We start from the raw sequence: 27,965 nt of genomic DNA, 5'->3' as shown, positions 1-27,965 counted from the left end.
CTATTTCCCCTCAAAAGGGATGAGGTTTCACTGAAAAACATGATAGACACTTCTTACCTGGTTCTCACAGTTGGGGGAGGCTGGCAAATCCTGTCTTACGTAACAGGATGTATATCTCTCCCTCAGTGGAATGGATCTGACCCTAAGCATGGGAAACACCCCTAAAGCCCCCACTGCCACTGTAATTCTGTAAGGATATCATGAATGGTGTGAGAGAGCCATTGAAAACAGCCTTTCTTTACACCAAACTCCTTCACTTCCACTATAACACCTTGACAAGGAGAATCCCTCTGTATAATGGGTTGTGCAGAGACACCATGACTGGAGGGTGCACTACAATTGCTTATCGCCTGGTGCATGAGGCAGTTGGGATGGCATGGGAATAGGCAAATCTCCACATACACACATCTTCCCCTGTCTCCCCCAATGGCAAACACATACGCACGCACACAGATACACACACACACACACTGGCTGATGGCGAGCCATGGTGTAAAATAGTGACCTTGTAGCAGTCGTGACGACAAAGATTCAGCAGTAGGCAGGCAGGTAGAGGTGTAAATGGTGGTTGAATTTATTTACACAGTGCTGGTGATGATGGTGATACATTTACAATTCAATTGATTATACGGTATATACAAAGTTCTAGACTTCAAACAGACTATTCTAAATAAAAAGCTTATTATATGCCAAAATCTGTACTAACCATTCAAGTCACAGGTGGGGTCTACCTTGGCAGAAAATACCTTGCCAGAAAATTACCATTATGATAGTTTACTCTGAGCTGCACTGGAGTTGGAACTCAATTACATTTTAGTCATTTAGCAGAGTCTCTTATCCAGAGCGACTTTCGTACTTTCGTACTCATCAATCACTTTCAATTAAGACACTGTGGAGCCGGTGCGAGATCGGATCGGAAAACGTACCTCAATGCAGGTATTCTAAATTTGACCTTCATCCACAATGCACCATTGAGAAAATTGAAATACTGCTAGTTTTATTGGAAAACTGCCCTTTTCGTCCTCATGCTAGCTAGCATTAGCCACAGTAGCCATTATGGAATGGCACTTACACACACCATTGGACAAGGTGGAAAAACCAGACATGTGCTCCAAGCAAAAGACAATGAAACAATTGACATACAACTGGTAAATAGAGTTAAATAAACCAAAGCTTCTTTATAACAAGTGTTGCGCAGTTTCTGAGCTCTTCAAACAACTTCTAGAATGAGAAATATAGGCTATGCATGTAATAATATATTCAGGTAATGACTAAACATAAATTAGGCTACAATAACCAAACATTATCGAGTGCTGGGGAAATGCAGGGATTGATAGACGTTGACAAACAAAGTGCACACAATTGACACAACGAATCAATGAATGTGCACAAATAGGCGGGAGTCAGCGGAGACTCCCGCCAACCCTGACAGTCAGGGTTGTAAAACAAACCTGTTTTCTTTGTCTACCTACGCAGCACTTTGCACAGTGTCTATCAGATGGCGGTTCTTTATCAAGGTGTGACTAACATTGGCTGAACACTAACAAAACACAAAGCACTTTAACACAATAATATGGGAGGGTTCCATGTAAAAGGTAGGGGTGCTTAGTGTCTTCAATGTCCTACCAAGCAACAACTGAACTTAAATGTAATATTTGGATTTATCTGGAAAATTGATTGGTGTATTGTTGGTCATTACTTTCTTTGGACATTATTTACTAACATTTATATTCATAAAGAAATACAAAATCCATTCATACGTAAAATACAATAAAATCTAAATCCTTATCCTACCCAATCAGACAATAGGATATTGTAGAGTTGCATGGCTGTTTGATGCAATGTAACCTAACATAGCAGATGTAGAAGAAACGCCTGAGCGAAGTTCTCACATCCGGTTTTCATCGGCAAAGGAAGCTAGTTTGAAGATAGGGATGTCCCTGAAAACTGGATACATGTGGTTGTTGGCAACTCCGCTAAAGGTAGATGCAATGACACCACTAGCAGTAAATTATCAGGGTGTTGGGAGGTAGGGATAGGATTAGTGGTAATTGCCAACTGTAATGGGTTGGGTCCTCCGTAAGCAAATTATTGAGATGGGGAGTGATTACTGGATTTACCAAACAGGAAGCAAAAATTATCTGGGAGAGAAAAAAGGAAAGGGTTCCTTAGCTACTAGTATTTGCCAGTTGATCCATATTGCAGAAAAATGATACACAAAAATAAACAAAAAGTGTACAAAATTAAACCTAGAAAGCATATCAAATTTGACAATGTTTAGGAAAACAATTAAATCAAAATTGAATAAATTGAATAAATAAGGTGTGGAGTACCTGAAGCTTGAAAGAAATGTCCCCTGGATAGATTTTTTCATTTTCATTATAATACCAGTATGTAAAAGCATGTGTGCATCCACTATCAAATATTATTTTGCACTTTTGTTAGATACAATCCCTGGAAAATTGGTAAATCCTTTTGATTGACACTCTGTTCTCATATTTCTCACTTTATCCATACTTTATCATATTCGTCACTTCATCCCTATGTAACAGTATAATTTTAGACCGTCCCCTCGCCCATACCAGGGCACGAACCAGGGACCCTCTGCACACATCAACAACAGTCACCCACGAAGCATCGTTACCCATCGCTCCACAAAAGCCACGGCCACTACTACTTCAAGGTCTCAGAGAAAGTGACTTCACTGATTGAAACACTATTTAGTGCGCACCACCTCTAACTAAGCTAGCCGTTTCACATCCGTTACACCCTATCTATATGTGCAGTATCAAAAGTTTGGACACATCTACACATTCAAGGGTTTTTCTTTATTTTGACTATTTTCTACATTGTAGAATAATAGTGAAGACATCCAAACTATGAAATAGCACATATGGAATCATGTAGTAACCAAAAAAGTGTTAAACAAATCCAATTCCAATAGAATTTATATTTGAGATTCTTCAAAGTAGCCACCTTTTGCCTTGATGACATCTTTGCATACTCTTGTCATTCTCTCAACCAGCTTCATGAGGTAGTCACCTGGAATGCATTTCAATTAACATTTGTGCCTTGTTAACATTTAATTTGGAACTTCTTTCCTTCTTAATGCATTTGAGCCAATCAGTTGTGTTGTGACAAGGTAGGGGGGGTATACAGAAGACAGCCCTATTTGGTAAAAGACCACGTCCATATTATGGAAGAACAGCTCAAATAAGCAAAGAGAAACAACAGTCCATCATTACTTTAAGACATGAAGGTCAGTCAATCAGGAAAATGTCAAGAACTTTGAAAGTTTCTTCAAGTGCAGTTGCAAAACCCATCAAGTGCTGTGATGAAACTGGCTCTCATGAGACCCGCCACTGGAAAGGAAGAACCAAAGTTACCTCTACTGCAGAGGACAAGACAATGACCCAAAACACACCGCCAGGCTGTGTAAGGGCTATTTTACCAAGAAGGAGAGGGATGGAGTGCTGCATCAGATGACCTGGCCTCCACAATCTCCTGACCTCATCCGAATTGAGATGATTTGGGATGAGTTGGACTGCAGAGTGAAGGAAAAGCAGCCAACAACCTTTGACTGGAACTGTACATATATACCTAAATTACTTCGTACCCCTGCACATTGACTCGGTACTGGTACCCCTGTATATATCCAAATTATTGTTTCTCATTGTGTATTTATTCTATTATTTCTCTTTTTTTCTCTCTGTGTTGTTGGGAAGGGCTTTAATAATGAATGATGCCGAACTTGGAGGTGGCGTGCAAATGGTATTCATATCCTTGAGTAGTATATTTTGTGGTGGTATTGTTGCAAGATTCAATCTAACTGTTGCCAAAGCACCAATCTCCCATGCAACCATTGGTTGTTTACACACTTTATTACTCAGTTGGCACGGTACAGACCAAGACCTACATCGACTAACACTGAATTGCAACATATTGGCTTACACTATTTCATTTGAGCATGGGCAATTTTTTTCTCCTTTTCTTGGCCTCGTGGACAACTGGTTGAAATGCATACATAAAAGGCTTGTGTTTAGGACCTAGCCATATGCATATCTCAAGTTTTCCCTCCAGTTCTACAGGCATCAGTGTGCAACAGGACCAGCTCTAGATAAGGTCAGAGGTCATCACGTACTGCCTACCTACTTCTGCATGTTGCAAAACAGGCCTACATTTCATGCATTTGGTGACATATGAATTACTTTAAATAAATACAAATATTTTCATTCTTAATTATCTATAAAGCATAGAAGAATGATACAATTTAACAAAATGTTCTAGGCCATAAATGAAAAATACAATTTGTACCACTTTGACATTGAATGGAAAAACTCCTCCTGCTCCAGTACTCCCACTATCTGGGTCAGCGGTCAGTGATGTCATCGGAGAACTGGGTTGCATAACAAAAATATCAGTATCAAAACCATTGTTGTACATCAGTTGTCAAACCCTAGTGTATATTGGGCTCCATGTCTTAATAGAGTTGAATATTAGAGGGCTGCCGGACACCCAGCTGGTCTGTGGAGACAACCTGCTCAAGGAGAGCCAGAGCCAGGGGTTCAACACAGCAGGAGGAGGTGGGAGACAGCAAGTCCCTGGCCTACAACAACCAGATACAGGAAGTGACATCAGAACCCAGTATAGGGGAAGGCCAACCGCAAAAGACCAAGGAGGCTGGCCTCCGAGGTAACCAGGAGACGTCTGCAGCACTGGAGGAGGGGGGCCGACAGAGAATGGAGGGCCAGGTGTGTGTGGGGAATGGTAGGATGTCATTTTGGATTTTGTTCAATTCTATTATTTCTGTTCAAGTTTTTTGATAATAAGTAACAGGAGAGGCATAAACTGCCAGTTACTCATACAGTGCAAAACAGTTCCTATGTGCCGTGAACAAAGAAAAGAAAAGACAGTGTCCAACCAAAGTTATTTCTTATAGTTTAGGAAAAAATACTTTCTCTGGAGTTCCCACCTTTGTAGTTATAGTATCTATTGACACTTGCTGAATAGAATTTGGCTCTCTGAGTCAGTTGAGCGATACAGTATACCACTAAAGCCTCATGAGTAAAATGAGATGCATATCTTATCCAACAATGCATGGTCCTGGTTTCCTGAAGGGTTAAATAGATAGGGTCACCCACGCCCTCTATGTTTTTACTGTACCAGCCTGAGCCTTAGTGAATAGCAGAGTTGAAGGCTCACACATGAACAGGGCACGGAAACTCCATTGTACTACACTAAACCTACCTACATTCAAGTGTGTGTATGCGTGCATGTACTTTATGAGTGTATGTATGTGTGTGTGTTTAGGTGTGTGTGCGTGCGTGCATGTGTGTGTGCGAGTGTATACACACATGTGTGTGTGTGTGTTTTAATCCATATTTCTGGGTGTGGAAGATGTGTGTTTGGAGGAGAGGTACCTCAGTGGGAGCAGGAGGTCATCCCCCAGGGTGGTGTTGTTACTACCGTACCCAGAGAGGGAGAGGGACAGAGGAGCATAGGGGCCCGGGGCCCTTCTTTTTCATTGAAGGAGTCACTCCCCTATACCAATGATGTGACATTTTAAGGCAATTCAACATAGATCTTGATTAAATATTTAGAGTATTAACCTCCTATTGTGAGAGTAGAGGATGGCAACGGATCTACGACAAGACTGGAGGACTTTAAACTCAAGTGGTCCGAGACCAAATCTCCTGTCACCTACTACAATTTCAAAGAAGGTAGCTGTACTATACACGCTCATGTGGTTCACCCCTCAGAGGTGTCAATACAGTGACAGTAACATTACATTTTAATTCAGTCTTGATTATTTCTAAATAAGCACCAAATGTAGATCTGGTTTCAGTGTTTGAAATGTTGTGTATTTTGTGGAGGACAACAATAGGAAGGAGAACGGTTTTGAATATGTCATCATGTTGTAGGTCAGTGTTTCCCAAGCTCAGTCCTTGAGACCTGGGGGTGCACATTTTGTTTTTTTCTCTAACACTACACAGCTGATTCAAATGATCACAGCTTGATGATTAGTTGATTAAATCAGCTGTTCAGTACTAGGTATAAACCAAAACGTGTACCCCTTGGGGTCCTGAGGACCGAGTTTGGGAAACCCTGTTGTAGGTAAACAGCTTCTGTACCAGATCCCCAACAACAAGGTGCTGACCACTAACATCGTCCTCCTTAGCAACCTAAGGGAGTATGATTGCATAAGCAGCAAGGTCAACCACGGTCCAGGACTGAGGTGAGGCATCTGAGACAAAGAGGGTGCATAGGGTAGCCTAGTGGTTAGAGCGCTGGACTAGTAACCGGAAGGTTGCAAGTTCAAACCCCTAAGCTGACAAGGTACAAATCTGTCATTCTGCCCCTGAACAGGCAGTTAACCCACTGTTCCTTGGCCGTCATTGAAAATAAGAATTTGTTCTTAACTGACTTGCCTGGTAAAATAAATAAATAAATAGACCTCTCACAGTACAGTCAAAGATATAGATTGGTTTAGTTTTCACAAATACATGTGCCACAATGGTGCACTTTGGCAGTTTACATGAAAGAAAACTGAATTTCAGTGCAACTTACATAAAGTCCATTAACATGATTAAAAGAGTGACCCATTAATAAAAACATTTCAATTTGAACACCTACCCCATCTAGTGTTCATTTAAAAACATAACTAATGATGGTATTGGCCTTCTTGTAATGTTTTTCTTTTTTTGTTGCAAAATATGGTTTAATAAGATGCCTAGAAACTCCTCCTCCAAAATAAATCTCAGATCACGCTTGTAGGCGATGTCATGGACCTTAGATAGCTAAGCTCGTGCAGAAACACGTCATTGGATCTAACGGTTGTGTCTCGCCAAAATCTGTATGTGCAGGCCATCAAATCAAGGCACTCCTTCGATATAAAGTTTTTTTTTTTAATGAAAACGTGGCAGTTTGTCAATAATGGGTTGTGCCTTGAGAAATTGAGAAAATGAACAACTAAGGACACATTTTTCACTTCTCTCATTGACACCCAAACCCAGGTCTGTTGAGTCTGCTTCGTGAGGCAGCGTTCCCGGAAGTATTATCCTGTAGTCACTGTTCTATATTAACTTAGAAGTACTTTTTTAAAATTTTCTTCTCTAGGGTGTCGTCTTTCCTAGAACCGTTTTTAAATTTGAAAAAGTAGACTATCCCTTTAAATAAGACAGTTAAACTTCCTTTCATCTAACAGCTGCTTCTGTGCCTTGTAGGAGGTTGAAAATTGAGGAGTTTTCCCCCGCTACCATCCACATGGAAGTGAGGGATGAGAGAAAGGTTTTCTTTGCCCAGTGGGAAGGTAGAAATGGGCCCAGGTCAAATATAACGCCTCCAATTACACGATGATGCGCCAATAACAGCACACTACAATACAGAACTAGATTCTGTAGGGGGCTAGAGTTGAAAAAGGAACTTGTGCTTCATGGAAGAGGCAATGAAAGCAAACTATGAAAACAAATCATTTGTAACTGACAGGTTTGAGGGACACCATAGTTGTCCTTGTGATTTTAATGTATTATTATTTATTGATTTTATGTTGGAAAGTTACGGTACATACTGTAGAGTACAGAACATCAGTTCCCAGCAGGCTAGTGTGATAAAATCACAAGAGAAACCTGCTCTGTTGCCATAGAGACATGTCGGCAGAGGGCAGGTCTAAGACACAGAGAGAGCTACACAGGGAGAAGTCAGAACACCCACAGTCCTTTGAAAAGTCCCTACCACCTCGCCTCAGAAGGATTTCCACCATTATGTCTCTCCAAATTTCAAACCTGTTTATTTTGTATTTTATTTAACCTTAGACAACAACATAGCAAGGCAGCAACACATGACAACACAGCATGGTAGCAGCACAAAACAGGGTACAAACATTATTGGACACAGACAACAGCACAAAGGGCAAGAAGGTAGAGACAACAATACATCACGCAAAGCAGCCACAACTGTCAGTACGAGTGTCCATGATTCAGTCTTTGAATGAAGAGATTGAGATTAAACTGTCCAGCTTGAGTGTTTGTTGCAGCTCATTCCAGTCGCTAGCTGCAGTGAACAGAGAAGACGAGCGACCCAGGGATGTGTGTGCTTTCTTCAGTAAGAAGGTTAGTTAGAGAGACAGGGGTTGAAGAAGAAACCATGACACAGTCAGTTCTTCCACTTAACACCAAAGCACAAATAGACTTATGACTCAGCTGTCGTAGAAGAAGGATGCAGTATAATTTGTAATGTTAATCATGTTTCTTTATAAAAGTAGAAACATACATGCAGTTTATAATAACTTTAATTGAAGTTAAGTTACAAGGATTACAGTGATGCATCTGCATATTGTTATCAAACAGCATATCTCAAGACTACGGCAAAATGACAACAATCAGGTAAAATATAACACGCGGTTATCACAAAGTAAACAAGTCCAAAGATACTGTACCACCATCTGTGTGAAACCCCCATGTGATTGAGTGAGCCAGTGAGATATACTGCCTGGAGAACAACAGAACAGAGCTGAATTTGCCAGTGCTCTTGCCATTGCTTTGTGACATAAATAAGTAATTATTATGACATATATATTTCATGCCGTCCCTAGGAAGGGTGCGTCACTTGAGTGGGTTGAGTCGCTGATGTGATCTTCCTGTCTGGGTTGCCCCCCCCCCCCCCCCCCCCCTCGGGTTGTGCCGTGGTGGAGATCTTTGTGGGCTATACTCGGCCTTGACCTCAGGATGGTAAGTTGGTGGTTGAAGATATCCCTCTAGTGGTGTGGGGGCTGTGCTTTGGCAAAGTAGGTGGGGTTATATCCTTCCTGTTTGGCCCTGTCCGGGGGTATCACCGGATGGGGCCACAGTGTCTCCTGACCCCTCCTGTCTCAGCCTCCAGTGTTTATGCTGCAGTAGTTTATGTGTCGGGGGGCTAGGGTCAGTTTGTTAAATCTGGAGTACTTCTCCTGTCTTATCCGGTGTCCTGTGTGAATTTAAGTATGCTCTCTCTAATTCTCTCTTTCTCTCTTTCTTTCTCTCTTTCGGAGGACCTGAGCCCTAGGACCATGCCTCAGGACTACCTGGCATGATGACTCCTTGCTGTCCCCAGTCCACCTGGCCGTGCTGCTGCTCCAGTTTCAACTGTTCTGCCTGCGGCTATGGAATCCCGACCTGCTCACCGAACGTGCTACCTGTCCCACACCTATTATTTGACCATGCTGGTCATTTATGAACATTTGGCCTCCCGGGTGGTGCAGTGGTTAAGGGTGCTGTACTGCAGCGCCAGCTGTGCCATCAGAGTCCCTGGGTTCGCGCCCAGGCTCTGTCGTAACCGGCCGCGACCGGGAGGTCCGTGGGGCGACACACAATTGGCCTAGCGTCGTCCGGGTTAGGGAGGGATTGGTCGGTAGGGATCTCCTTGTCTCATCGCGCACCAGCGACTCCTGTGGCGGGCCGGGCGCAGTGCGCGCTAGCCAAGGTTGCCAGGTGCACGGTGTAGCCTCCGACACATTGGTGCGGCTGGCTTCCGGGTTGGAAGCAGTACGGCTGGTTGGGTTGTGTATCGGAGGACGCATGACATTCAGCCTTCGTCTCTCCCGAGCCCGTACGGGAGTTGTAGCAATGAGACAAAGATAGTAGCTACTACAACAATTGGATACCACGAAATTGGGGAGAAAAAAAAGGTAAAATTTAAAAAAATAAAAAAATAAAAAAAATGTATGAACATTTGAACATCTTGGCCATGTTCAGTTATAATCTCCACCTGGCACAGCCAGAAGAGGACTGGCCACCCCTCATAGCCTGGTTCCTTCCTAGGTTTTGGCCTTTCTAGGGAGTTTTTCCTAGCCAACGTGCTTCAACACCTGCATTGCTTGCTGTTTGGGGTTTTAGGCTTGGTTTCTGTACAGCACTTTGAGATATCAGCTGATGTACGAAGGGCTATATAAATAAATTTGATTTGATTTGATATAGGTAATATAGTCAGCACAGGTGCTATTATCGGTATATGTGACATATACAGTTGGAGTCAGAAGTTTACATACACCTTAAACACATTTAAACACATTGAAATATATTTAAACTCAGTTTTTCACAATTCCTGACATTTAATCCGAGTAAAAATCCCTGTCTTCATTCAGTTAGGATCACCACTTTATTTTTAAGAATGTGAAATGTAAAAATAATAGTAGAGATAATGATTTATTTCATCACATTCCCATTGGGTCAGAAGTTTACATACACTCAATTAGTATTTGGTAATATTGCCTTTAAATTGTTTAACTTGGGTCAAACGTTTCGGGTAGCCTTCCACAAGCTTCCCACAATAAGTTGGGTGAATTTTGGCCCATTCCTCCTGACAGAGCTGGTGTAACTGAGCCAGGTTGCTCACACACACTTTTTCAGTTCTGCCCACAAATGTTCTATAGGATTGAGGTCAGGGCTTTGCGATGGCCACTCCAATACCTTGACTTTGTTGTCCTTAAGCCATTTTGCCACAACTTTTGAAGTATGCTTGGGGTCATTGTCCATTTGGAAGACCCATTTGCAACCAAGCTTTAACTTTCTGATGGTGTTTTTCGGCTTGCAAGCATCCCCCTTTTTCCTCCAAACATACCGATGGTCATTAAGGACAAACAGTTCTATTTTTGTTTCATCAGACCAGAGGACATTTCTCCAAAAAGTACCATCTTTGTCCCCATGTGCAGTTGCAAACCGTAGTCTGGCTTTTTTATGGAGGTTTTGGAGCAGTGGCTTCTTCCTTTTTGGGTGGCCTTTCAGGTTATGTCGATATAGGACTAGTTTTACTGTGGATACACATACTTTTGTACCTGTTTCCGCCTGCATCTTCACAAGGTCCTTTGCTGTAGTTCTGGGATTGATTTGCACTTTTCGCACCAAAGTACGTACATCTCTAAGAGACAGAAGGTGTCTCCTTCCTGAGTGGTATGACGGCTGCGTGGTCCCATGGTGTTTATACTTGCGTACTATTGTTTGTACAGATGAATGTGGTACCTTCAGGCGTTTAGAAATTGCTCCCAAGGATGAACCAGACTTGAGGAGGTCTGCTACTTTTTTTCTGAGGTCTTGACTGATTTCTTTTAATTTTCCCATGATGTCAAGCAAGGAGGCACTGAGTTTGAAGGTAGGCCTTGAAATACATCCACAGGTACACCTTCAGTTGACTCAAATGATGTCAATTAGCCTATCAGAAGCTTCTAAAGCCATGACATAATTTTCTGGAATTGTCCAAGCTGTTTAAAGGCACAGTCAACTTAGTGTAGGTAAACTTCTGACCCACTGGAATTGCCATACAGTGAATTATAAGTGAAATAATCTGTCTGTAAACAATTGTTGGAAAAATTACTTGTGTCATGAACAAGGTAGATGCCCTAACCGACTTGCCAAAACTATAGTTTGTTAACAAGAAATTTGTGGAGTGGTTAAAAAATGAGTTTTAATGACTTCAACCTAAGTGAATGTAAACTTCTGACTTCAACTGTACATAAAATCTCAAATACCTTGACTAACCGGTGCCCCAGCACATTATCTCTGTACCGGTACCCCCTGTATATAGCCTCGCTAGTGTTATTTTACTGCTGCTCTTTAATTATTTTAAAATTCTGAGGTCTTGGCTGATTTCTTTGATTTTCCCATGATGGCAAGCAAAGAGGCACTGAGTTGGAAGGTAGACCTTGAAATACATCCACTGTTACACCTCCAATTGACTCAAATTATGTCAATTAGCGTATCAAATGGTTCTAAAGCCATGACATCATTTTCTGGATTTTTCCAAGCTGTTTAAAGGCACAGTCAACTTAGTGTATGTAAACTTCTGACCCACTGGAATTGTGATACAGTGAATTATAAGTTAAATAATCTGTCTGTAAACAATTGTTAGAAAAATGACCTGTGTCATGCACAAAGTAGATGTCCTAACCGACTTGCCAAAACTATAGTTTGTTAACAAGAAATGTGTGGAGTGGTTGAAAAACTAGTTTTATTGACTCCAACCTAACTGTATGTAATCTTCCGACTTCAACTGTAACTACAATGGTTACTATTGAGATATTCTTATACAATATTCAAAAACGCACTCACACATCTGACTTATCTTGTTGCAGGCACGTGGGAATAATGCGACAACGTCAAAGAAAAAAGAAACCCACACACTGCTCTTGCTCATCATTTTTTAAATCCAAGATTACATGAGATATTCTAAAAAGACCATAGCGTTGCTACTAGGTAAGTGTGATGAGGAGATGAGTGTGTGGATCTGTAAACCCATGGGCCTTCAGCAGGGGCGGGCATCTTCCTCCTGAAGAACCAGGTTGATATCTCAGCCTTTAGACTCAAGCTGCAGAACATCGCAGAGAGTCATTGCAACAGGAAGCTGCGTTTTCACCTGCCCCAGGCATGCATCGTGCAGCAGTGGGTGAACACTAGGGCTGTGAACACTGCTCTATTAGGACATTCAGTACTTTGTCTGCCATATGGAATTGCAGATGATATGATCATATCATAGAGATAGATAGAGGACATCTTTGTGGCTGAGCCATTATTGCGTCTGTGAAAGCATGGGCAGCGCCATTATGGCAATCTCCAATTTGAAGTAGTCAATTTTCTTCTTCACGATTGGCTGATCCCTCCTGATGACTCGGTTGGACATGACTCCAACAAGGTCACCAGGAGGGATCAGTCAATGAAGTTGGAAGTCCCACCCAGTTGACTATATTGAAGTGGTGGATGCCCTCAATGGTGATGTCCTCAATGGCCACTAGGTCTCTATCATTCTCTATGGATCATATACATTCTGAAATTTGTGTTTAATTCAATGTGGTTATACTGTATAAGCTGTATACTGCAGCTTGTATAAACCAAATTTAGAAAAGTGTTTGAAAATTCACCATGAATTTTCAAACTGCCAGTGTCAACCAGAATCGGATATGTTATTCCATTTCTTACCAACAGAGGGAATACAAGATCTGTTTATGAAAGAGGTACTGTAGATACAATGCTTTGGGCCTGTATATGTGCTGGTCTAGGATCAGTTTAGCTTATAGATAAAAATGAATAAGATTATATGGACTGGCTTGATCCTAGATCAGCCAAGTGGATTATAATGTATAATAACTAATGTTTCCTCAGGTATGTCCAGAACACTCTGCTCCTGAAGGCGAGAAAGTTTGACGTGTGCTTCTATTTCCTCATTGCCTGCGCCACACCCACACACCTGTTATTTCGCCATGGTTACCTGCACTTCCTGTGACCTTTATGACCCCAACCCCCACAACCCCTCTTCCCATTTGACCAATAAGATGAGTAGAAAAAAGATGCTTCTCTTGCTCGGCTTGCAAAATTATTTTGCATCCCCTGACCTGCAAGTTTAGTAATATAATCTGACATTCACTATTTCAGAATCAGGTTGTCAACAGATGCATCGCCATAGAATAGTGCATGAAAATAGACCAGAAACCAGGTCATAAAATAATGGTACCAGTCCACTTTCAACAACTCTCTCTCTGGCCCATTCATGTGTATCCTGATCCCCTTGCTGTTTCCCCACAGTAAAAGCAGAAGAAAAACCCTCTGTACAGAAGGAGGAGACCGACTGGTTCATGGACTGATTTAACACTTACATCAATGACAAGCTCAGGGTTGACAAGGGTCTGCCTAGGGAATGGGTGCTGGGTACTAGGTATTTTGACCTGATTGGGTGACTTCATGATTGACGAGAACTTTAAGGCTAATTGGTTTTTAATATACAGTCTGTGTGTAGGTTTCAATGTATTAGTGAGCGATTGGTGAAATTAACAGCTGAAGTACTTGCTGTGTCTGGGTCTGTCCTAATCTAGGTTTGGCTGTTGAAGATTAACTGTAACCCAGTCCACCGCACCAACTGCAAGGTCCTGAAGGAAGTGATTCCCAGTACTGTTGAGGACACTTCAGGTGAGCACACACTACCTTAACCAGTTCTGTTGGATTGTATGACCTAAATAATTTCTCCTCAAATACAGCTGATCTCAGAAATAAACTCATTTTGGAACTTTGCCTTCGTAATTCATGATAGTGAGATGATTTGTTGATGTGTCCCAGTTCCCCTTTAATGTGTTAGTTTGCCCATGTGTGGCTGTTCTCTGTTTTTCTGTTGGAGCGTTGAAAATAGCCTAATGTGTAATACTGTAGCTACCACCCAGCTGTTGGTTATTCAGGCCTTACTGCCTTATGCCTTATCTCCTGCATGTCTGACTCTGGAGATCTTCAGCAAGTGTCACTGTTGGCTGATGCTGCTGCCACTGGTCAGTAAAAGGAACTTTGTGCAACTATATAATGAGGAGACTGCTCCTGTCCCTGCTCTCAGCCGCAGGAGCAAAACGGCAGTACACTTCCGAGCCCAGCGCTCAAATAGTGCCTCCACCCAAAAGCTCTCCACCACCAGCAGGACTCAGAAGGCCGAGTCTGTAGCATCAGTGTCTGGGGAGGTAATTGTAGAAACATAGTTTCTCCTACAGTCATGATGGCTGTCTCTGAATCCCTCACTGGCACTGATACCACTCAACCGCCGCCGACCCTCCTGTCCCTGTCACTACACTTAATGATCCATCCCTGCAGGCTGCTCCCAACCAACCCACAGGCCCAGCAAGTATGTTTATCCTCTGACCAAAACAGATGATTCTGTCTTTGACGTTTTGCATTTTGAGGGGGCTTCAACAATACAATTGCACGATCAGAATGACAACTGGTCCTAGCACACCTACTCAACACTGTTCTAATCTGTAACAACAATAACAACTGCAGCACAATACACACACAACCGTGTTGAAGCTGTGGCTTGTTTTTATGACTGCTTTGTCTCTCATGTAAACAGGAGGATTCTTTCAACAACAGTCAACAGTGTCTCTTGTTTCTCAATTGCTTAATCTGCAGAATTCTAAAATGGAGGCTGACAGGCTTCAAAAGAAGTTACGTTTTCTTTGTGACACCGTCAAAGTGAAAAGACCACTGAGGAAGTTGCATGGCTCTCTGGGTGGTCTGAGTGCAAACTGACAGGAAGGAAGAAAGAGTGCACTGTTACGCTGCTCACAGTTTTTCGCTTCTTGACTAAACTCATCTCAGGAACTTTGGCACCTTTTTCTTGGAATATCAGGGATAGTGATATTGTGTTTTAGGAAAAAGGGGGAACTAAGAAGTTAAGCGACAGGCGTGTCCTCTTTTCCTCTCCATCCCCCCTCCCTCTCTCTACATATCCCCCTGTCTGGTCTTAGTGCGGTGCAGAAGCTGTGGGGATGGGTGCAGATGGAGGCAAATGGTACAGTATAGTTAGTGTGAGGACTAGGGCCTGAGGGTGAAGGAAAGAGTTCTCTGTCTGTCTGGACTGGACTAGGCTGCAAGAGGAGAGGAGGGTCATGGGATGCTGTAGTGTGACTCAGAGAGGAGCGCATTCTGGGATTGACGAGGTGGGCCCTGACGAGATCGAGCTTCTGGAGATTGACAACTCAGGGTGAGTCTTTGTTTGTTGATAGTTTGATGTATAACAGAGGACCATGAACTATATCAATCCCTCACGAGAGCGGTCTGTTTAAGTTTGATAGCCATTCGGCTTTTCACAACATCACAATCCCATTTTAAGTTGATTCGGAAACATGACTGTGGAGATTTTTTATATATATTTATGACACGACAGCATCTAAGACTAACAAGAAAATTATCTGATATCTCTGTTGAAAATACTGAGCCTCTTAGCTTTGGAGGAAAGTTTGAATGAATACTATTAAATAGTACCTATTTTTGGGTTTTAGCTGATTAAAGGTCATAAGACGAGGCATTGAGAGGAAGTGGCGAACCTTTGGGTGATGGGTGGAAAAAATAGTGCTTCAATCTCTGTGGCTTCCACTATCCTTTTCAAACAAACAAGTTTCAAATTATGGAAGAGAGATCACTGTGGTAAACAGTCCGGGTTTATATTCAAGTCTCTTCGTCTGTGTTTCTGCAGAGTTTTTGTAGTTGCCAGCACCAGTCAATCAGAATAACTATATAGCCTAAGGCTAATACCACAATCTTACATTGCTTTAGTTTTTACAGCGAAGCAATGCTGATCATGGTTTTACTAGGAAATGGACAATGAAATTGGAAGACCTCTTTCTCTGAGCACTTCAGTTCCATGAGTAAGAAACAATAACATTTGAGGGCATATATTATGGAACAATAAATATATCTGTGTCGTTTTCATTCACTCAAAAGCACACACAGAGGCAGAACGCTAGTTTGGACTCTGTTTAGACATGAACATATTGATGTGACATGCACGGCCGGTGAAATCAATCAAATGTATCAAAATGTATTTTCAGAAGTTGTCACAAAGTGCTATACAGAGATACCCTAAAACCCCCTAAAACCCCAAAGAGCAAACAATTCAGATGCAGAAGCACAGGGGGGAGGGATATTGTCTCGCTAATTAGCAGACAATACTACCGCTCATCTCTCTTTTGTCCAGCCTGGTCTAACACTGACCAGGCCTCTAAATCCCATCATTAAAGGAATGGGGGATTAAAACAAGGAGCTAATCAAAATAGCAGCTCACAGACAGCATGTGTCCAAACTGAGAGAAGACGAGGGATCAGCCACCAGCAACATATACTATGCACACACGCAAGGATGCTTGTTCGTACACACACAGAGACAGACACACAAGCACAAACACAGATGTAACAGAACTGTTACCATACCTAGGGAATGGTTTAGGGGTGTGTGACTACTATATCACTACCAGATAAATGGTCCAATGAGGGCAACAGGTCTTTGTGTGAGGTGATCAGATGGTGGGTGTCTGCTCCTTGTGTGCACCCCACTTTAATCTGCTTATGAATGGACACTGGTCGGGTGGAGAGGGCTCAGGCTGTAAGTGGGGTGGGCAAATTGGTCTACAGTAAAAAATATATTTAAAAAAACCTTCTTCTACATTTGCTGTCACCACCAGTTCAGGGGAATTGCATATGTGTTTGTAGACTAGTTAGGTTTGTGAGATGCTACAGTAGAGTGTGGGGTAAATGTAACATGGTTTAATGGGATATGGTAAAATGAGATTTGGGGTTGACTGCTGATATATTATTGTTTCAGGATATGGACTCTAGGAGAGAGCAGGCTTCAGCTCTCTGTGAGGAATGGAAAAGACGGTCCAACCTCTCGCTACCCTTCAGTGAGACACCTCGATCAGGAGGTCAGTGGAGAAGGAGAGAGGGAGAGACAAACAGAGAAAGGGAGTGTCTGTATGAAAATGACACTAAGATATAAATTGGAAAAAGTTCTGCCATGCACTTATCACACGGTAAAACCCCCAGTGGACCGCATAATTTGAGTGCAAGTGAGTGTAAATGCATGGTGTCAATATATCATTTTATGTCAAAGTTGTTATATCAAATTTGTATTTTTTTTACCTTTATTTAACTAGGCAAGTCAGTTAAGAACAAATTCTTATTTTCAATGACAGGGGGTTAACTGCCTGTTCAGGGACAGAACGACAGATCGGATTGTCAGCTCGGGGGTTTGAACTTGCAATCTTGAGGTTGCTAGTCCACCGCTCTAACCACTAGGCTACCCTGCCGCCCCACCCCACATTAATGATACAATAATACTGATGTATACTAATGTAAACTGCTCCACGACATCTTATTTTTTCATGACACCTAAAGTATTCTATTCTATTCCCGTAGATTGTGCTATGGGGCAGGAGCAGAGAGGAGCTGTACCACAGCATATACAACCAGCCCATCCGTGATTGGGAGGGCCAGCCTGCACACATGTATGGAGAGATAGTGCACTCCTCCCGTGTGTCTCTCCACAACAGCTACACACAGGTAACATCTCTCTACACCATGTTCATATATGCTGTAGATGTCAATCAGCACTCACTGACCAGCACTCACTGTCCAGCACTCACTGTCCAGTACTCACTGTCCAGTACTCACTGTCCAGCACCCACTTTCCCGACTCTAGGACTTCTGTACTGATGTTCTGTTCATGTTTTCTTTGTTTATGTTCCTATAGGAGACAAGTGAACACTATCTGGTGCTGTTCTCCTTCCACTTATTGATTCTATATCTGGATCCCTCTCGTCAAGACTTTATCTACGAGGTTGGTTGCTTTACAAATGGGGAAATATTGTAATGACACAGATGCATGTTGAACATTTAACTTGAATGTACATGTCATTCCCCTAAGGCTAGTCAGTGTATTGCTTCTTCTTTCTCAGGGCATCCTGCCTCTCTCTGGACTGTCTTTCCAAGCCACCTCACTGGACTCCAACAAGCAACACATATTCCAGATCAGTGGTGAGTCCTATTATCATAATGGATCAAAAAGCTTCACAGTTCAATAAAGCAATTAATACACAAGGATATTTGATTTATTGTGGTTTGTCACAGCTGTGCTATGGTCATAGGTGTGAAGCAAGCCATCAGAAAAGGGTTTAATTATTGTATTGAACATGGCAAGCATCTCCCTCCCACTATTAGGTCCAATGGTGGACTCCAAAGTCTTCACCTGTGCCAGTGCAGCCGAGCTGAACAAATGGATACACCACATGGAGGAGAGGAGATACAAATCCATTAGCCAACCGCTAAGCCCCTCCAGCTGTGCGCTGTCTTACCTGGTAAGGTATTCAATCAGAACACCCCCTAGAAGAACCATCCCCTTATGCAGTAAATTATAGATCTTAAACAGATGTGTCATTGTTAAATCTAAAACTGTCTTAACAATTGTGAGGTTTACTTTGCTTGATCACAAATTGAACATCTAATGAGCTAAATACATCATCATGAAAGGACATTTGTAAAAAAAAAAAAGAATTATCACTGGCGAAACTCTCCAAATATGAAGCTACATTTCTGTTGTAATTTACTGTAGGTACCCTGCGATGAGAGCTGGAAGAAAGAGGAACTGAAAAAGTATTTACTGCAAGCCCCAATAAGGCACTGGGAAGGGGTCCCCATCCAGCACATGGGCCAGCCAGGATACATATCCATGGTCCACATCTTCAATACACAGAGACAGGTATCTAACACAACCCACGCTGTAACTTCTGTACTCACCACTGCTCTGAAGTCCATTTCAAGGGGTCTTGATAGCTTAATAGTTGTCATGCTAGCCGGAATTTTAGAAATGCTAAACGATTGAAATATGTCACAATAAGGCACGTTGTCCAGGAATGAAAAAGTCAAACATATGTGGAATATTGTATTTTAGCAGACACTCTTATCCAGAGCTACTTACAGTAGTGAGTGCATACATTTTTCATACTTTTTTCTGTACTGGTCCCCCGTGGGAATCAAACCCACAACCCTGGCATTGCAAGTGCCATGCTTTACCAACTGAGCAACACAGGACCAAATGGTGGCAGAAATGGTGGCACAATGACCATAAAACTGCAGAAATCCATTATATCTTCAGCACTAAGCCCCAAAAGCTCAACAGCTGCTCAAGAGCTCAACAGTATTTTATGCAAGTGGTAAGCTGGGTAGGTGAAGCTAGCTAACCAAATTGTACTGAGATTAAAACTCACCAAAAGACACAAATCCACCAAAAATGGCATCACTGCTGCCACCATTGTAACTTTAGGGGCTGTATACAGCTGGATGGATGACTTCCTGTAAGCAGCAAGGACTGGATGATGGAGAATGATGGAGATGGATAACTATTTAGGCAGACCCCATTGAATAGGCTGTGGTAACTAGTGACAACCCTTTGAATACCATTTGCCACAACTCAATAACTCTGTCACTTCCTGTTTCAATAAAGGTATTAAAACATGATTAATGCATTGGTAAATCAGACAACAGATCATTAGTTCCCATGCAAAGATGTTCTATTATATTGACAAGATAGTCTAATGACCACTCTAACAATGTAAATTCATGTCAGATCAGATGGGACCATTCTAGCCAATGAGAGGGCAGATACCCATGTAAACAACAGGCACAACTCCGATATGAAGTTGTTTTTCTCAAATCTGTCTTAATGCATACACTTACGTCAGTGCATTCGTAACAACCTAACCATTATGAAACTTCTATTCGAGCAAATGAGCCTCACGTAGCATATTAGTAATTATTTTTTTGTTGACCAAATTTGACACTCTCGTATTGACCTCCATACAATAATTCCTCACTTCATGGTCTTATTTTCATGGACAGATTTTTGGCGGAGTAAACCCTCTCACTTCGCCTCTTCTTCTCTTTTCACAGGTTAATAATGAATTACATATTTCCAGAATTAGGCGAACACAGTTTCCTTCTAAAACACAGATTCACCACATATTAGAAATGTGTATAAATGCCATACGAATTAAACAATTACTTAGAAAATAATCCTATACTAGTTTACTCAGAAAATAATCCTACACTAGTCCAGTACTCTCTCAGAACTATCTGCTACGTAAAAAAAAGCATATATAAATAATGCTAATGTTAATACATATACTAATAGTAAATAATGATCATAGGGCTAATAATAGTACTTGATTATGCAAATAGTCATATTGCTAATGAAAACAGTAACTATAATGATAATAGTGGACTTGAGATAAAATGAACACTGTGACAACATTGATACATTCTTGCAGGGACTTCATGAACGGCTACTCGTACTCTTCCCTCAAGATGTCCTCCTGCTCTCTGTGGATAACGAGCGCCTCAGTGTGAAATATGAGGTACAGCCAAATTATGTTCTCAAGGATACAATGTCACAGTAAACATTGTGAATCTGGTGACCTTACCTAGTTTGCCAATTTCCGCTATACAGTAGATGTTGGTGTGACATTCTAAAATGTACAGTTCAGAAGATGTTGTAATTTATAGAGCTGATCCAATACATGACACTTCAACCTGTTTGTCATAACACTTTAGGGTAAATTGTCTCGGAAAAGCATCGCAGCCGTGGAGAGGTCTGCATTACCTGGGAGGATGGAATTTGAGTTAACAGGTAAAATACAAAACAGGCATAACGTACGTCAAAATGCTCTAACACTTTTGCATAATGAAGCAAAAGGACCCTAAATTAACCATTGAAACTGCGACTAGATCTGCAGTAAGTCAACTGTATCAAGTGTTGCTGTAGACAGTGGTGAAGAGCATTGTACTTATATTGTGTGTTGTGTGGTGCAGGTGAACTGATGGAGCCGCTGCAGGTATCCTGCACCTGTCCTGAAGACTATCAGAACTGGATCTTCCAGCTACAACAGGTACAGTACCATTACAGTCCCATTAAAAAGGGAAATGAGGGAACAAAGATAAAACTGGTTGGAAAAACTGTGTGGCTAGCCTTCTCTGCCTATATATATTGATTCCAATTGAGCCATATATACATGTATATCCATTTTGTGAAGATGCAGGATGCTAAAAATGAGTTAGCTTAGCCTTGAACTGTTGTGATGGCAGATTAATTTACAGAAGAAATCAAGTTAGTGACAGTAAGTCCCCAAAAGTAGTCCCAAAATGTAATAACCTAAAAATTAATTTATTTTCTCACATAGCTGGAAAAAAACCTCCAAGCTACCTCAAACCACACGGCTCCACCCCTCATGCTGAAAAAAATGTGGAGCAGGAAGGAGTCCCGGGAACCAATGACAGTAGCACAAGACTGAGACTCACTGGCCAATGGCCTCACTCAATAGAAGACTCATGCCTCTTTTCATCAATAGACACTGAAATTGTGTATAGCATGTACTGTATACAGTGTATATGCATACATTATTCAGTTGGGTACAATGAAATTAAGAGATTCTGGTGAAATTTCTTATGCTGTAGGTTACTGTCTGTAGAACTCTGTTTCACTAGTGACAGTAATAGCAATGGATAGGCTAAATTGGGAGTATATTTTTAGTGCACTGATCTTACAATATTTTTTGTCAAATCGCTGTTTAAACCAAAATAGAAAATGTAGTGCTGTTCATGACCTTTTCCATATTTTCTATTAGGTTGTTCTTGATACTGTATGTAAAAACTCAATAAAAACTTTTTTTTCATCACTACCTTTCCCAAATTGTGTAGGCCTACTTATTTTGTACAAGGAACTCAAACTTTATGTCATGTCGGCAAACATTCAGGCTCCACCTACATACTGTATTATTGAGGAAAAAAAATGTCAGTAGTCATTTAAATCACTGAAAAATGTAAGCATGTGCATTTATTTCAGGGGTAAAGCATTTACAGTATTGTGCTCACAACCAGAGATCTCAAGTAGCTCACATGTGTTATTAATCTTTTGTAATCTATATTTTTCAATTCTAATATTTGTTATAACGGTATGGCATGTTTTTGGCAGATCCTGGCCCTTATAAATTACAGTCATAATAGTAAATTAGACATATATTCATTTAAACATGTAAGTACATCTACAGAATGTAAATTTACATCATTTTCTCCATAGAGAATAACCAGCTAGGAGCATAAACAAATACACATGCTGCAACAGCAATCATTTAAATTAGTACTAACAACTCAGAAATTCAACAACGGTATATTTAAAAATAATAATAATGTGCCAATGGAATGGTGTACATGTAGATTGTAGTAGTGGTTGGTAAATAATATTATGTGCTTCCATCTTAATATTGGTCTACGCGTAAACAGCTCTCAATGTCAAATCACAGGGAAGATGTACAAACTCTGTAATCCTCAATGTTTTGTTGAAGGACTTTCTCCATTAGTAAATTAGTAGGCTAGTCATGATTTGAATGTACAGTATGTCTGAAATTGTGTTTATTTCGAATGCTGAGAGGACTCTTTAAGATGACAATTAAAGTGCTTGGGGCAAAGAAAATCACTTGATTTCTGATGTTACAGTAGTTGTATATGCAGTCATAGCAAGCATGAGTGAAAGGAAATTACTGCTATGCAGCTGGAGAACCATACTACTTAGCTATATTGCTTATGGTCAAGATACGCCAAATCTTATGAGCACCTGCAGACTAAAGAAAGCTCCCACATCCAGATCACCTGAAACTGCTCAGCTATTATATAACTGGTGTTGCGTAAAAGCTGGGACTTATAGATATTTGGGGTTGAGAGTTATTACACCATTACGATTGGACATTCCAAGTGTAAGTTAAAAGCCGCAGGGTGGAGAGGACACTTAAAAGAGCTCCTCCTCCAGTTTCTGTGTGACACACTTGATGCGGATGTTTTCTCTGAGGTTGCGGAGACGCGCACTGCGATTTGTGATCTCTTCTACATTGGTTTTGGGGAACCAGCCCCGCTCCCCATCTGACAGCCGAATGCCCTCCACCCAGCCTGTGGATATACAATACACAACAACCTCAGCAAACGAAAACACACCCAGTGACATTATCACTTGTGGTGGTCTACATGTTTTACACTGAAACTTTGGGTTTGACATATGATAGAAAAGTCCTATGAACTACTTTAAGGGTAAAATGTTTTTATCTTAATGAAGTTGCCCTTTAAAGTTTATACTTATTATGATAGTGTTTAATGTAAGGTCGCCAAATGGAGTGTCTCACCGTCACTTGTGATGGTCTTGGCTTGAAGAATATCAGCCTTCTCCAATGTTAGCTCGTCATGCTCTTGGGCCTGGTAGCTCTTGATGCACTGAACTTGAGAAAGATCTGAGAGGAGAAACAACAAAATGTATCGAAATTCATGAAAAAGTTGTAGTGCTGTTAAAATATATTTTTAAAACTTTTTAAAGCATGAAGCAATATTTTCCAGGTTACAGTAAATGAAACAATAGAAACTCAGTGACACTGCAACATGCGACTGTTTATACTCACCATCATTCTCACTGGCCTGCTCAATGTCTTCCAATGGATCAGAGGGGAACATGGCTGTGATCCATCTTTGTTTCCCACTCCTGGGAAGAAACAAAACCCATGTAGAGGCTGTCAGTTCTTACATTATCACTACCATTACAAATCATGATCGTGATTGATAGTGGTATGTGCACTAGCTCACTCAGTGTGGGCCTTGAGCAGGATCTGGTGTTTGAGCTGCTGGCCCTCACACAGCTGGAGGTGGAAGATGAAGCCTGAGATGCCCTGGAGCTTCTGACTGAGGTCCTTCACCTTCAGCTGCCCAATCTTAGCGTGAACAAACACCATGAACTTCCACGTGCTGCAGACAGATCAAGGACAGGAATTTGTCAATGTATGCCATGCATCACTCAATCAACCAGCATTTAGGACATAATGCTATGAGCCATACATGCCATTGTATAGTGTAGCATGGCACAGGTTAGTATACTGTAGTATAGCATAGCATATTTTAGCATATCTTAGCATAGCATAATTCCATATATATAAAAAACATACAGTTGAAATCAGGAGTTTACATACACTTAGGTTGCAGTCATTAAAACTCGTTTTTCAACCACTCCACAAATTTCTTGTTAACAAACTACAGTTTTGACAAGTCGGTTAGGACATCTACTTTGTGCCTGACAAGTAATTTTTCCAACAATTGTTTACAGACAGATTATTTCACTTATAATTCACTGTATCACAATTCCAGTGGGTCAGCAGTTTACATACATTAAGTTGACTGTGCTTTTAAAGAGCTTGGAAATTTCCAGAAAATGATGTCATGGCTTCAGAAGCTTCTGATAGGCTAATTGACATCATTTGAGTCAATTGGAGGTGGTGTACCTGTGGATGTATTTCAAGGCCTACCTTCAAACTCAGTGCCTCTTTGCTTGACATCATGGGAAAATCAAAAGAAATCAGCCAAGACCTCAGAAAAAAAGTAGCAGACCTCCACAAGTCTGGTTCATGCTTGGGAGCAATTTCCAAACGCCTGAAGGTACCACGTTCATCTGTACAAACAATAGTACGCAGGTATAAACACCATGGGACCACGCAGCCATCATACCACTCAGGAAGGAGACACCTTCTGTATCTTAGAGATGTACGTACTTTGGTATGAAAAGTGCAAATCAATCCCAGAACAACAGCAAAGGACCTTGTGAAGATGCTGGAGGAAACAAAAGTATCTATATCCACAGTAAAACGAGTCCTATATCGACATAACCTGAACAGCCGCTCAGGAAGGAAGAAGCCACTGCTCCAAAACCGCCATAAAAATGCCAGACTATGGTTTGCAACTGCACATGGGGTCAAAGATCGTACTTTTTGGAGAAATGTCCTCTGGTCTGATGAAACAAAAATAGAACTGTTTGGCCATAATGACCATTGTTATGTTTGGAGGAAAAGGGGGAGGCTTGCAAGCCGAAGAACACCATCCCAACAGTGAAGCACGGGGGTGGCAGCATCATGTTGTGGGGGTGCTTTGCTGCAGAAGGGACTGTGCACTTCACAAAATAGATGGCATCATGACGAAGGAACATTATGTGGATATATTGAAGCAACATCTCAAGACATCAGTCAGGAAGTTAAAGCTTGGTCGCAAATGGGTCTTCCAAATGGACAATAACCCCATACTTCCAAAGCAAAATGGATTAAGGATTACAAAGTCAAGGTATTGGAGTAGCCATAACAAAGCCCTGACCTCATTCCTGGGCAGAACTGAAAAAGCGTGTGCGAGTAAGGAGGCCTACAAACCTGACTCAGTTACACCAACTCTGTCAGGAGGAATGGGCCAACATTTACCCAACTTATTGTGGGAAGCTTGTGGAAGGCTACCCAAAACGTTTGACCCAAGTTTTTATTTTATTTTAATTTAACCCCCTTTTTCTCCCCAATTTCATAGTATCCAATTATTAGTAGTTACTATCTTGTCTCACCGCTACAACTCCCGTACGTACGGGCTCGGGAGAAACGAAGGTCGAAAGTCTTGCGTCCTCCGAAACACAACCCAACCAAGCCGCACTGCTTCTTAACACAGCGCGCATCCAACCCGGAAGCCAGCCGCACCAATGTGTCGGAGGAAACACCGTGCACCTGGCGACCTTGGTTAGCACGCACTGCGCCCGGCCCGCCACAGGAGTCACTGGTGCGCGATGAGACAAGGATATCCCTACCGGCCAAACCCTCCCTAACCCGGACGACGCTAGGCCAATTGTGCGTCGCCGCCCCACAGACCTCCCAGTCGCGGCCCAGTCGTTTGACCCAAGTTAAACAATTTAAAAGCAATGCTACCAGATACTAATTGAGTGCTTGTGTGAACGAAATAAAATATGAAATAAATCATTCTCTATACTATTATTGTGAAATTTTACACTCTTAAAATAAAGTGGTGATCCTATCAGACCTAAGACAGGGAATTATTACTAGGATTAAATGTCAGGAAATGAGAAAAACTGAGTTTAAATGTAGTTGGCTAAGGTGTACCGTATGTAAACTTCCGACTTCAACTGTACATTTTACATATTTAGAACTCACTCTTTCCTCCTGGATAGCAGAAGACAGTCATTGAACAGATGCAGATAAACAGGCCTTGTGGGCAACTTGAACTTTGACCCAGAAATACTCATGGTCTGTGTGTCCACCTCCAGCAGTTCCCCGTGTTTGACCAGCCAGCGAGACTGGGAGATCAGAGGGAATATCTTAAACGGGGAGATGTATGTTATTAATGAGCATGAATGAACAGTTAATTAATTATTACTGGGTTTAGAGGCATAGTAGTTTCTTTACTTGAGATATACAATGGGCAAACATGATAGGGTTAACCCATACTATGGCAATAAGAAATAGGATTCTTTGTTCTCCAAAACCAATACCGCAATGGATAGAGGAAAGGGGAACATACTGTACATGAACATACAGTAGGTGTACTGAGAATGAATGTTCTCCGTGTTCATAATGAGTGATGTTTTCATCTACCTTGCCCTCAAAGTGGATCTTCTTATTCAGGTGAATGAGCTCTTCCATCCTCTTCATTGATTGCACACTGGAGTTACACTCCTTTATAAGCTGTTTTGGGCACAATAGTCTATTAGAAAAAAGTGTCATTGTTTCTTCAAAATGCAATGTCTATGTCTATGCAAAGTCTACTGTTAATGACCAGAAATTGGCCTCACTCCAGCTTTTGGTATAAGGAGTGGCTGAGGTTCTGAATTCTTTGTAACCCTCTTGCCGATAACTAACGATCTGAAGCTTCTGTGCATGTGCAGGATTCTCTACTTTACGCACAGTCTCTGCTCTGCTTGTTCAGCTGCTCAAAGAACAGGCTAATCTGGCGAATTTCAGTGATGATTGGGGAATGGTGCTCGTGCAAGATGACAGTATTCAACATAACACAACCGACTATAATAGCATATTATAAGGCTACTGTAAGACAAAAAACACCACCTCATTTTTTTTTTTTTACTCATGCGGAAAAATGTGTGCTTTGATTGAAACAAAACACAGGTAGGCCTATGCTACAGTTTGTTAACACCATCTACTCAAAAATGTGCTCACTGTTCATAATTTCAAAACAGCACTGTACATAACTCAAGAAGACCCAAATGCATATTCCCATGAAACTGATTGAGATCAAATGGTTGGCATGCAGATGCTGCATGGACATTTTACTGGTAAAACTTGAAGAATTAGCAATCACGATTGACAGTGAGAAATGTAAAGGGAGGGTGACCACAAAAATGTGCATAAAGTATTTTGTATATTTTCTGTTACCTTTTTCAGTTCATTGAAGGCCTTGGTGGCTGTGTCTTCACCCCTAGAGCCTGGTGTTGTCCTTTTCAGAATATTCTATAAGATAGAAGGGAGATAGAACATTTTGGATCTAGACTTTCACCTCAGGGCACTGCAAAAACTTACTGCTGTGTCCTGGCATATTCGCTGGTCAGTAACCTGATGTAAGGTAGAGTAATGTTCTGTCCCTACAGCCAGGTATGAATAGTTGAATTTTATGGTGAACAGGGGCGCTCTATATCGTACTTCCACCAGCATCTTAAGCCGTGTGATCCTCTGGAAGGGGAGGATGAGGAAGGAGGCAAGGGGAAGACGCTGGCAGATGGGGTCTTCCTCCAAACGAGCCAGGATACCTGGGAAGCGAGCATTCTCCTGTCTACAGAGAAAAT

General features: G+C 41.5%; 2 protein-coding genes, 1 non-coding gene and 1 pseudogene across 5 annotated transcripts in view; 2 read left to right on the top strand and 2 right to left on the bottom strand.

Annotated features, from left to right (window-relative positions):
• The first annotated feature begins 4,328 nt into the window (after positions 1-4,328).
• LOC139417573 (protein polyglycylase TTLL10-like) lies at positions 4,329-13,567 on the top strand (annotated as a pseudogene).
• A 1,815-nt stretch (positions 13,568-15,382) lies between these two features.
• Positions 15,383-21,703, top strand: LOC139416590 (probable pleckstrin homology domain-containing family N member 1). The gene is made up of 11 exons (XM_071165440.1): positions 15,383-15,477; positions 17,094-17,193; positions 17,687-17,830; positions 18,021-18,107; positions 18,226-18,304; positions 18,488-18,624; positions 18,879-19,025; positions 20,593-20,679; positions 20,876-20,951; positions 21,134-21,210; positions 21,502-21,703. The coding sequence occupies exons 1-11, from the start codon at positions 15,383-15,385 to the stop codon at positions 21,610-21,612; spliced, it is 1,140 nt and encodes a 379-aa protein (XP_071021541.1). The 3' UTR covers positions 21,613-21,703.
• Positions 19,284-19,359, bottom strand: trnaa-ugc (transfer RNA alanine (anticodon UGC)). The gene has a single exon. It is a non-coding gene; the product is annotated as a tRNA-Ala (tRNA).
• Positions 21,704-22,128: 425 nt separating the features above from the next.
• LOC139416585 (anoctamin 11) overlaps positions 22,129-27,965 on the bottom strand; it is a 68,535-nt gene continuing 62,698 nt past the window's right edge. For all 3 annotated transcript variants that reach the window (XM_071165423.1, XM_071165422.1, XM_071165424.1), the window contains 8 exons: positions 27,823-27,952; positions 27,559-27,633; positions 26,764-26,853; positions 26,323-26,486; positions 23,942-24,100; positions 23,761-23,840; positions 23,491-23,595; positions 22,129-23,260 (listed from right to left, as the gene is read on the bottom strand). In XM_071165423.1, the coding sequence (XP_071021524.1) occupies positions 23,103-23,260; positions 23,491-23,595; positions 23,761-23,840; positions 23,942-24,100; positions 26,323-26,486; positions 26,764-26,853; positions 27,559-27,633; positions 27,823-27,952 (961 nt within the window). In that variant the 3' untranslated portion in view covers positions 22,129-23,102. The remainder of the gene's footprint in view (positions 23,261-23,490; positions 23,596-23,760; positions 23,841-23,941; positions 24,101-26,322; positions 26,487-26,763; positions 26,854-27,558; positions 27,634-27,822; positions 27,953-27,965) is intronic.

Source organism: Oncorhynchus clarkii, chromosome 9 (genome assembly GCF_045791955.1).
Source record: "Oncorhynchus clarkii lewisi isolate Uvic-CL-2024 chromosome 9, UVic_Ocla_1.0, whole genome shotgun sequence".
NCBI lineage: Eukaryota > Metazoa > Chordata > Actinopteri > Salmoniformes > Salmonidae > Oncorhynchus > Oncorhynchus clarkii.
This window is presented reverse-complemented; position numbering and strand designations above follow the sequence as displayed.